The following is a 12,033-nucleotide window of genomic DNA, read 5'->3' as shown; positions in this document are numbered from 1 at the left end:
AGTTTTACTGCTCGCGGGAAAAAGACGCCGACGCCTCCCATTGAAATCAATGGGAGGCGTTCTTGGGCCGTTTTTGCCGAGTTTTGCGACGCGGTTTCCGCGTCCAAAAACTCGGCAAAATACCCCGTGTGAACATAGCCTTATGTGTTCACACTGATTTTTTTGCAGGAGGAAAATTCTTCCTGCAAAAACTGCTCCAGATGCTTTTTGCACAGTGGTTTGACAAAAACTCGTCAAAACACTCGTTGAGGCGTTTCTTTTCCCGTTTCTGACTGATTGAAATGGGGTTTTGGAGGCGGAAACCGCCTCAAGATGGGTCATGTCGCTTCTTTTTCCCACGACGCGGTTTTTCCGCTCGCGGTAAAGAAACTCGTCTGCCTCCCATTGAAAGCAATGGGAGGCATTTTCGGGCGGTTTTTGACGAGTTTGCGGAGCGGTTTCCGCACCAAAAAAATCGTAAAAAAACTTTGTGTGAACAGGGCCTTAGGATATGTGCACACGATAACGTCAATTACGGCTGAAATTACGGAGCTGTTTTCAGGAGAAAACAGCTCCTGAATTTCAGACGTAATTGTTCGTACTCGCGTTTTGCAAGGCGTTAATTACGGCCGTAATTTGGAGCTGTTCTTCATTGAAGTCAATGAAAAACGGCTCAAATTACGTCCCAAGAAGTGTCCTGCACTTCTTTGACGACGCTGTTATTTTACGGGCCGTCATTTGACAGCGACGCGTAAAATTATAGGTCGTCGGCACAGTACGTCGGCAAACCCATTGAAATGAATGGGCAGATGTTTGCCGACGTATTTGAGCCGTGTTTTCAGGCGTAATTCGAGGCATAAAATGCCTCCATTACACCTGAAAATAGGTCGTGTGAACCCAGCCTTAAAGTCACATTATTTGGCTCAGCACTATGATGTTGAATTGCACATAGCCTGGAGTTCGAAATTAGGCTTTAGGTCTCCAACAATTTTTAGTTACAAGAAGTATGGAAAAACAGTACTGGAAAAAAAAAACGTTCATCAAAAATATTGACAACTATTACTGCAGTAGGGTATTTACTTTTGCGACTATGACAAACCGAAGAAAATAAGTGCTATCCAGGGGGCTGAACAGAAAACACTTTACTTGGTTCTGCAGCTAGTAGTTCTGAAAAGGTTCGTGCGACATGCAGTCCCCAATTCCTCAGTTACAGAAGTCACAGACTGAGGCCCCCTGCACACGGCCTTGCCCATAATCACGGTCCGCGATTACAGGCAAGGCCGGCCGCGGACAGCCACCCGCATATTCGGCCCGTGCTCCCATATGATGTATGGGAGCACGGTCTGTAAAAAGCAAAAGATAGGACATGCCCTATCTTTTGCAGAGGCTTTCAACGGCACGGACTCCATCCCGCAAACATACGGGAATATGTCCGTGGTCAATAGAAATGAATGAGTCCGTAATTAGGGTCCGCAATTATGGACGAAATCTACTGTCGTGTGCCTGGGGCCTAAATCCTTTTTAGCTGAAGACTGCTAAAAGGGATCACATAATGGGACGATTGGTTGGTTTCTTTTCGGTCCCTATTTGGCACTTTGTTGGGCTGTTCAGTGGGTGTAAGTGTACCCACTAGTATAACTCTATTTGGTATCACGTGGATGTTTTTATTTTAAAAGATCAGTCATAGTGACAGGTACTCTTAATATCAGTAAGATGCTCTTTATGTCGATGCGTGCTCCATGCGAACTATGTGTGCCCTTTGGCCTAAATGTTGCTGAGTACAGGTGTGGTGCTGTATTTGAAGGAAAGCAGCCATGTTTTTCTAATCCTGGACAACCCCTTCAAGGAATACAGAGTAAATAGAGGACGAACCCCAGTTAATATCCCTCATCTATAAGCCAGAGGGGAGAGTTAATAGATGACTTCAATAGGCACTGTGTAATGACAAGGCATACAGTCCAGAACTTGTTTTTTTTTTGTTAGTTTATCCAAATAATATTTCTTCATTTTTCATGATGCATTTTTAATACAGGTATTTTTCTCTTTTTGTAGTATTGTGAGTGAAATAAAAAAAAGTGTCTGCTCTAGCCCATACAGGGCACCCTTTACTCACATGATGTCACATGATTTCAGGACTGAGATGTGCGGAGTTGATTATAAAAGTTATATTTACTCACTTAAGACCCTTTTACATGAGCCAATGATCAGGCAACGATCAGTCGACAAATGCCCGTTCACTGGCTAATCTGATCTTTTATGCGGCAAAAAAAAATGGTCGCTAGTCGACAGCACATCTTCCCGTGTCAACAGGGAGATGTATTGCTGAAATGTTGCAAATGCATGGGGACGAGCGATCATAGTAACGATACTTCATCCCCATGCATTAACGATCATTGCTCCTAATGAATGGAGCTAACGAGCACGCTGTATCATCGATCGGCGCTCGTTTTTTTTTTTAGGCCAGTATCGGTCTGTGCAGAGCACCGCGAGGCTGGGTTCACACGAGCATGTTCGGTCCGTAATGGACGGAACGTATTTCGGCCGCAAGTCCCAGACCGAACACACTGCAGGGAGCCGGGCTGCTAGCATCATAGTTATGTACGACGCTAGGAGTCCCTGCCTCTCCGTGGAACTACTGTCCCGTACTGAAAACATGATTACAGTACGGACAGTTGTCCTGCAGCGAGGCAGGGACTCCTAGCATCGTACATAACTATGATGCTAGGAGCCCGGCTCCCTGCAGTGTGTTCGGTCTGGGACTTGCGGCCGAAATACGTTCCGTCCATTACGGACGTAACATGCTCGTGTGAATCCAGCCTAAGGCTGTTTTACACAGGCCAGTAATTGGGCAAACAAGCATTCATACAAATGCTGCTTGTTCCCATACATTTCCCTTTGTAAATGCTCATTAAATCTACTAATCTGATCTTTTACATGACTAAAAACAATGGTCTCTAGTCGGCAGCACATCTCTGTGTGAACTGCCGACGTGATGCAAATGCACGGGGACGAACGATCATTCGTCCCCATACATTAACGATCATTGCTCCTTGTGAATGGAGCTAACAAACGGCAATCGACGTGTCGTATCGCTGATCAGCGCTCGTTTTTATAGCCAGTATCGCGACGTATTATAAACACCTTTACAGACTGTTTTTAAATGGTGACGCAGAGTTTGTGGCTCAACATTAACAATATGCTATATATTCTTGATTCTAATAGATTTTTATTTAACTTTATGTGTATTTTAGGTGTTTAGTAGTTTTTGTAAGCACTTTTTTTTGGTTCATAATTTATAAATATAGGGCATGTGCATGAGCCATTTTTAACTCATTCCAAAAACCGATCTGAGACAGTTTATAAAAATATGCACCTTGTGTTTAGGGTTGCCTGTTCAGATCTTCTGTGGATAATCAGGTGTTTTTTCCTTTTTTAATCGTTATTTTTTTTAAATATAAAATAATGAATAGTACATGGAAACAAACTCTGTGGATAGTCAGGTTTTGCAATGTTGAATTTGACTTCCAGAATTCTACTTCTCTAGAAAGGGCACTTAAAGCGTGATGCTCTACTGCATCCTTGTGAAAAAATATAACAAAGCTACATGATAATAAAAGGTAGAGTAAGGTTTTCAATATATTACCATACATGACAGTAAATGTTTTCTTCCTACATAAAAAAGGTTATCACAATTCTATTCCATATTTAGCAGTGGTTAGGGTGTTTTCACACACAGCATTTTTCGTTTAAAAACGCCAGTTTTTGTGGCAGTTCCTCATTCAGTTTTTTGAGCCAAAGCCAGAAATGAATTTAAAAAAGGAATGGGAAATATAAAGGAAAAACTTATAAACTTCTCCTTCCTGTTGGATCAACTTCGGGCTTTGGTTAAAAAACTGCATCAAAACCTGCAGTGGCGTTTTTCCAAAAAACACTGTGTGTGAAACCACCCTCCTGAAAACAGTCTGTCTTTTCAGACGTAAAAGCCAGTTCTCGTGTGCACATACCCTTAGGCTCATAGCGACTGCGGTTTTACAGCAGGAGGTTTTACCATGGGTCTGAATTGCTTTGCGATATTTGTTTTTAGTCCAATGGTTTTGCAGATAAAATACCAGTTTAGTAACTGGCGTCCGAACCCAGACAGCTGCACGTTGTGTTACAGCTTAATGTATAGTTTTGTACTCAAAAGGTTTTCATAATAAGCAGTATCCAGGTGACATGATCTGTTTCGTTATAGGGACAGTACAATAGTACTTGATCCCTCAAATAAAAAAAACTTATTAAGCAGTGTTGTATTCCTTCAACCAGAACCTGAGACAACAATACTTACAATCAGAAAGGGTTTCTTCATCCTCGTCTTTGCTCAGTTTGCCTGGGGTATGGAGGGAACTATTGACAGTAGACTCCAAGTCATCCCCACCTTCTTGCGGCGCATCTGAGGATGTAGTGCCTCCAGTAGCCACATCATCAGAACCCGGAAGAAGGGAGGAAACACTACCTATGGTTGGTGTGTGTATTGCTGATAATCCACTATAGCGCGAGATGCTGAGGATGGATAACTTCCGAGCTCGTTGTATGTTGCTATGGATAAGTTTTTGACTCTGCTTTCTATTCTGAGAATAAGGAAACATATATAATAAGATTATTAACATGCACAATAGCTTATATAAAAAAAAAATGCTTATAAAAAGGTGTACAGATTATGTTCAAATTTAAAGGGGTTGTCTCAACAAGACCATATCTCCCCTAAAGGAAGCCAGCTTACCGTCACAGCTCTAAACCCCCAGTAATCATCTGATATCAACGGGGGAAGTTACAGACGGACACACATTTCCTCTGCAGTGACCTGGTTGTCATATGGATGTCTTAGATGGGGGTCCTACAATAAGTACCCTCCTCAATTAGCCAGAGCAGAGAGCAGCTAAAAAGAGCGGCCTCTGGAGGACCACATCAACAAAGAAGATCTCCAGAAAAAGACACAACTATTTTGTAGTAATTTACCATTGTGATCTGTCTAAAACATGTAATATTGTTGTTTTGTAATAGAAAGAGGATGTTCCTAGTTGAGGGGCTTTTCCTATATGTTTGAATTAAAATCTGTAACGCTACAAATTTTTTAATATTGTATATAATTGATTACATGGAATTTCAACTGATGATAAAAAAATACTTTTTTTTTTCTCCCCGACAGTAATAACCCGCTGTAGAGCAAGTCTTCTTATCCTTGTAGTTTAATAATTATATTTGTTTTTAACAGCAAATGTGCTACACTGTACTATGCCATACTGCTAATACTATATCTGCCCTCTAGTGCTCAAATACGTAATTGCCCCTTGCAGACAAATGAGTTACGCAGTTTCTTTTTTATAGTAATGCGCAATAGTGATACCGTTTGCAAAACACCTTCTATACAGTATAACAACTTCCTGACCGGGCTCTTTTCAAGTTTTAGACATGTGCCAATTTAACCCCTTCCCTCATTTTTCAAATCTGACATGTTTCACTTTATGTGGTAATATCTTCGGAATGCTTTCACCTATCCAAGCGATTCTGAGATTGTTTTCTAGTGACACATTCAACTTTATGTTACTGGCAAAATTTGCTCGATACATTCAGTAATTAATTGTGAAAAACACCAAAATGTAGTGAAAAATTGCAAAAATGTGCCTTTTTCCAAATTTTTATGTATCTGCTTGTAAGACAGGCAGGTATACCACACAAAATAGTCGCTAATTAAAATCCCCCATATGTCTACTTTAGATTGGTATCATTTTTTGAATATATAGTTTTATTTTTGTAGGATGTTACAAGGCTTAGAACTTTAGTGGAAATTTCTCACATTTTCAAGAAAATTTCGAAAGGCTACTTTTACAGGGGCCAGTTTAGTTGTGAGGCTTTGAGGGCCTTATATATTAGAAACCCCCAATAAGTCACCCCATTTCAAAAACTTCACCCCTCAAAGTATTCAAAACAGCATAAAGAAAGTTTCTTAACCCTTTAGACATTTCACAGGAATTAAAGCAAAGTAGAGGTGAAATTTACAAATTTCATTTTTTTTTCCAGAAATTCATTTTTAATCCATTTTTTTTTTAACAGAAGGTTTTACCAGAGAAATGCAACTCAATATTTATTGCCCAGATTCTTCAGTTTTAGGAAATATCCCACAAGTGGCCCTAGTGTGCTACTGGACTGAAGCACCGGCCTCAGAAGCAAAGGAGTACCTAGAGGATTTTGGGCCTCCTTTTTATTAGAAAATATTTTAGGCACCATGTCCGGTTTGAAGGGCTCTTGCGGTACCAAAACAGTGGAAATCCCCCAAAAGTGACCCAATTTAGGAAATTAGACCCCTCAAGGAAATTATCTAGGGGTATAGTGAGCATTTTGACTCCACAGGTTTATTGCAGAAATTATTGGAAGTAGGCCGTGAAAATTAAAATCTACATTCTTTCAAAGAAAATGTAGGTTTAGAAAAAAAATTCTCATTTCTACAAGGACTAAAGGAGAAAAAGCACCACGACATTTGTAAAGCAATTTCTCCCGATTAAAACAATACCCCACATGTGGTCCTAAATGGCTGTTTGGACACACGGCAGGGCTTAGAAGGGAAAGAGCGCTATTTGGCTTTTGGAGCTCAAATTTAGCAGGAATGGTTTGTGGAGGCCATGTCACATTTGCAAAGCCCCTGAGGGGACAAAACAGTGGAAACCCCACAGGGATTTCATAGATTTTATTAGAATTGGGCAGTGAAAATAAAAACAATCCTTTTTCTTCAATAAGACGTAGCTTTAGCTCAAAAGTTTTTATTTTCTCAACAAATAAAGGAAGAAAAGAACCACAGTGTTTGTAAAGCAATTTCTACCTAGTACGGCAATACCCCATATATGTGGTTATAGACTGATGTTTGGTCACAGGGCAGGGCTCAGAACGAGTACAGATTTTGCTGGATTGGTTTCTGTGCGCTATGTCGCATTTGCAAAGCCCCTGTGGGACCAAAACAGTAGAAACCCCCCAGAAGTGACCCCATTTGGAAACTACACCCCTCAAGGTATTCACCTAGGCGTGTAGTGAGCATGTTAACCCCACAGGTGTTTTGCAGAAATTAGTGTGCAATCGATGTTGCAGAGTGAAAATTTTATTTTTTTCCATAGATATGCCAATATGTGGTGCCCAGCTTGTGGTGCCACCATAACGAGACAGCTCTCTAATTATTATGCTGTGTTTCCCGGTTTTAGAAACACCCTACATGTGGCCCTCATCTGTTGCCTGGACGATCAACAGGGCTCAGGATTGAAAGAGTACCATGCGAAGTTGAGGCCTAATTTGGCGAATTGCAAAGTATTGGTTCACAATTGGTCATAAACTCCTGTCAGAAGAGAAGGAGCACCATTTGGTTTTTGGAGCACAGATTTTGCTGGATTGGTTTCTGGGCGCTATGTTGCAAAGACCTTGTGGGACCAAAACAGGAAACTACACCCCTCAAGGTATTCACCTAAGGGTGTAGTGAGCATGTTAACCCTGCATGTGTTTTCCAGAAATTAGTGTGCTCTGTTGCAGAGTGAAAATGGCAATTTTTCCATAGATCTGCCAATATTTGGTGCCCAGCTTGTGCCACCATGAAAAGACAGCATAATAATTAGAGAGCTGTGTTTACCGGTTTTAGAAATGCCCTACATGTGGCCCTAATTTTTAGCCTGGACTATCGACAGGGCTCAGGAGTGAGAATACCATGCGAAAATTAGGCCTAATTTGGCGATTTACAAAGTATTGGTTGAAATACTTGAAACAGAAGAAATGTTCCCCTCGGGCCTGCACAACCGCATATTTTTCTTTCCTGACTTATTGGAGCCTTAAAGGACCAGTGTCACGGAAAAAAAAATGTTTTAGATCAATTTGATTTTAGTGTTTTATTAAAAAAAATTAATTTATTTGTGTGTTTGTGTTTTACTTTTTTTTATTTTTTCACTTTTTCTTCCCTATGGGGGCTGCCATTTTTTTTCCCATCTCTGTATGTGTCGATTAACGACACATACAGACATGGAATACGGCACATACAGTCCCATAGTGAATGCGAACGGGGCCTGTTCCATCCACTATGCTGTACACCGTCTGTGTGGGAACAGCGCATGCGCCGCTCCCACAAAGTCCAAGTTGAACTGTGCGACGTCCGGCGCCATTTTCCTGTGGACCGGAAGTCGCGGCCGGACAGTAAGATTACTGCTTCCGGTCGCGGCTTCCGGACTTGTGCACTTGGAGCGGAGGTAGCAGACGGAGCGGACGGACCGGAGGGAGCGGCGGCGGCAGGAGCAGGTAAGTTATTTCTATGTATGTTCGTGTTTTAGTGTGTGTTTACTACTGTATGTTAACCTACTACACTGTGTGTTAGCTCAAAAAATGGCGACACACAGTTTAGGAGGTTTGACCGCTCAATCCCCTCGTTTCTCCCGGCACTAGCCAGGATAAAGGAGGGGGGATTCTGAGAGCTCACTAGAGCGAGTGAGTTTTCTCAAATTTTGCAGCATAAAGCAATGTGGTTGCTTTACCACATGCAATGCTGCAATTTTGGGAATTGCTCCATCTAGTGACCAGCGCTGGGAAATATTATAAATTAGAATCTAATTTATAATATTTCCTGACTCGTGAAAAAAATAAAAAAAATTAGAACAATGTTTAATCACCTATACACTAATTGTTTAACTAAAAAAAACAATTCTAGCGACACTTTCCCTTTAACTTATTTTATTTTTTCACAGATGTAGTGGTATAGGGCTGTTTTTTTGCAGGATGAGCTGTAGTTATTATTTGTACCATTTTGGCGAACATGCGACTTTTTGATCACTTTTTATCCATTTTTTTGGGGAGGAGAGGTGATCAAAAAACAACAATTATGGCATGTTCTTTTTAGGTTTTTTTTATATAGTGTTCACCACGAGTTATAAATTACATGTTAACTTTATTCTGTGGGTTAGTACAATTCCGGCGAAACCAAATTTATAGCACTTTTTTTGTTTTACAACTTTTTGCACAATAAAATTACTTTTTTAAAAATAATGTATTTCTTCTGTCGCCAAGTTGTGAGAACCATAACGTTTTAATTTTTCTCTTGACATAGCTGTATGAGGGCTTGTTTTTTGCAAGACGAGCTATAGTTTATATGGGTACCATTTTTGGATACATGCAACTTCTTGATCACTTTTTATTTCAATGTTTGGAAGACAAAGTGACCAAAAAAACAGCAATTGTGGCAGTTTTTTGTTTTCTTTTATGGCGATTTCACTTCGCGGGACAAATAACATAATATTTTTATAGTTTAGGTTGTTACGGAAGCGGCGATACCAAATGTGTATGGTTTAATTATTCTTTTTTCAATAATAAATGACTTAATAAGGGAAAAAGAGTGATTGTGTTTTATTTTATTACTTGAAACTTTTATTTTATTTTTTACAACTTTTATTTTTCCTTTTTTTACACTTTCTTTAGTCCCACTAGGGGACTTGAAGGTCTAACGGTTTGATTGATGTTCTAATACATTGCACTACCTATGTAGTGCAATGTATTCGAACTGTCAGTTGTTCACTGACAGCAAGCCGTTCAGACTCCGCCTCCATCCGGGGCCTAATCGGCTTCCGTAATGGCAGACAGGAGGCCATTATTAGGCCTCCTGTTGCCATAGTAGCAGTTGACAGCCTTGCCATTGCATGGCACGGCTGGCAATTTGCTATAAACCACTAAGATGCAGCAATCGCTTTGGATCGCTGCATCTAAGGAGTTAATGGCAGGAATCGGAGCTAGCTCCGGTACCTGCCGTTAGAGGTAGATGCTAGCTGTAACATAGAGCCGACATCCACCGCTGATGACGCCGGCTCAGCTTCTTAGCCAGAAGCTGAGCCGGCGCCATCTTGCCGATGGTACCGGAAGCATTTTAGGCCCCGCCGTTGTGTGGGCATAGGAGGCTTCCGTTGCTGGCTGACAAGGAGGCCAGCACGGGAGGCGTTCACGTTGCTGGGGTGCCGGTGGCTAAAAACCCCTCAGATACTGCGATCTCTATTGAACGCAGCATCTGAGGGGTTAATCGGCCAGATCGGAGGCTAGCTCTGGTCCTGGCCGTTACATCAGGGTGTCAGCTGTAACATACACCTGGCACCCGGCAGTGATGGTGCGGGCTCAGCTCCTGAGCCCGCACTATCACCACAACGTAATGGTACTGCGCTTTGCGGAAAGCCCTGCCCGACAGCGCCGTATATATACGGCGGGTGATGGGAAGGGGTTAAAAGCAAATTGTTCTTCTATTACTCTTCCAACCTACATGTATTTGGTCTTGTTTTTCTCAGAACATGTTGGGCTTCAATATTGTGTAAAAAAAAAAAAGATATATTTTACTTTTTTTAAAGTATGGAAGGAAAAATGGAAAAAAAATATGTGGTTTTATCACTTAGTGAGAAACTAGACATGGACCGCACATCTACTATATACTTTGATCTATTGCGGCTAGGCAAAATTTCTAAACATGAACATAAGGTTCTTTGTTAACATTTTGATCAAACTGTATAAGCCCACTTGCCAGTTCACGGCGACCTCTTTCAAGGGAGTCCCTACTCTATCGGTTGCAGCACCGCAGGGCGGGCACTGCCACCGTAGCACTGCTCCTGCAGAGTGAGCAACCCAGGGACCCAAAAGCACCCATGCTATCAGGCCATGCCAAGCCTCCTTGGCTCTGGGCCACGTCCCCCCAGAAGTGCAGCACTACAGCAACAGATAAATAAATTTTGCTTAGCCGCGATAGATCAAAGTATATATTGTGGATGTGCGGTCCATGTCTATTTTCTCACTAAGTGAGAATATGTGATTTTAGGTGATGTTTTTTTTACATCTGGTGCATGCCACTCGGTAAACACATCTGAATACATATTTGTCAACTTCTGCGATACCAAATATGTGTGTATTTCTTACACACTGGGATCAAGGTGGGACTTGCAATTAATGGTTGGTGCGCAAACTGGCTTTTGGAGAGCAATCTTTCATATCTGGTTTGCTGACACCATACAACCATTACAGATGTTGTGAAAAGTCAAAACACTGTTAACCCGTTAGTGACCGCCCCATAGTGTTTTTACGGCTGTCACTAACGGGCTTTATTCCGATGCATAGGCCTTTTTACGGCGCTGCATCAGAATAAATAAGCAGAGCAGGGAGCCGTTAAATCTCCCTGCTCTCAGCTACCAGAGGTAGCTGAGGGCTGGGGGCATCCCTGCTCGAACGGGTGAGATCGATATCAGTATCGATCTCACCAGTTTAACCACTCAGAGAGGGAGCTCTCTCTCATCCCACCGACACCCGGCGATAAGATCGCCGAGTGTCTGTCTTCTATGGCGGCCAGGGGTCTAATAAAGGCCCCCAGGTCTGCCTGTAGTGAATGCCTGCTAGGCTATGCCAGAGGCATGTCCTAGCAGATGCCTGTCCGATTTACACGGACAGACAGTAATACACTGCAATACAGAAGTATTGTAGTGTATTATAAATGCGATCGGATAATCGCATAGTGAAGTCCCCTAGTGGGACTAGTAAAAAAAAGTTTAATAAACAGTGAAAAAAGAAAAAAAGTGAAAAAAAATGAAAAACCCACTTTTTCCCCATACAAACTGCTTTATTATTAAAAAACAAAATAAAGTTAAAAAGTTACACATATTTGGTATCGCCGCGTCCGTAACGACCCCAACTATAAACGTATTACATGATTTAACCCGCACGGTGAACGTCATAAAAAATAAAATAAAAAAGCATGCAAAAATTGCTGTTTTCTTTGAATCCAGCCTTAAAAATTTTTTTTATAAAAAGCGATCAAAAAGTTGCATCTACTCCAAAATGGTGCCGATAAAAACTACAAGTCGTCCAGCAAAAAAAAAAAAAATGCCCTCATACAACTGCTTGGCGAAAAAATAAAACAGTTATGGCTCCTCAAATATGGAGACACAAAAACAAATAATTTTGAAAAAAAAGTGTTTTCACTGTGTAAAAGTAGTAAAACACATAAAATCGATATACATTTGGTATCATTGCAAT

At 41.3% G+C, this 12,033-nt stretch overlaps 1 protein-coding gene across 1 annotated transcript in view; it reads right to left on the bottom strand.

Moving 5' to 3' along the window:
- Positions 1-12,033, bottom strand: part of CCDC60 (coiled-coil domain containing 60) — a 315,519-nt gene that overhangs the window by 29,441 nt on the left and 274,045 nt on the right. The window contains exon 8 of the mRNA XM_075835475.1: positions 4,307-4,589. Coding sequence (XP_075691590.1) covers positions 4,307-4,589 — 283 coding nt within the window. The remainder of the gene's footprint in view (positions 1-4,306; positions 4,590-12,033) is intronic.

The sequence above is a fragment of the Rhinoderma darwinii genome, chromosome 1, assembly GCF_050947455.1.
Source record: "Rhinoderma darwinii isolate aRhiDar2 chromosome 1, aRhiDar2.hap1, whole genome shotgun sequence".
Taxonomy (NCBI): domain Eukaryota; kingdom Metazoa; phylum Chordata; class Amphibia; order Anura; family Rhinodermatidae; genus Rhinoderma; species Rhinoderma darwinii.
Note: the sequence above shows the minus strand (reverse complement) of the source record. Positions and strands in the feature narration are given on the sequence as shown.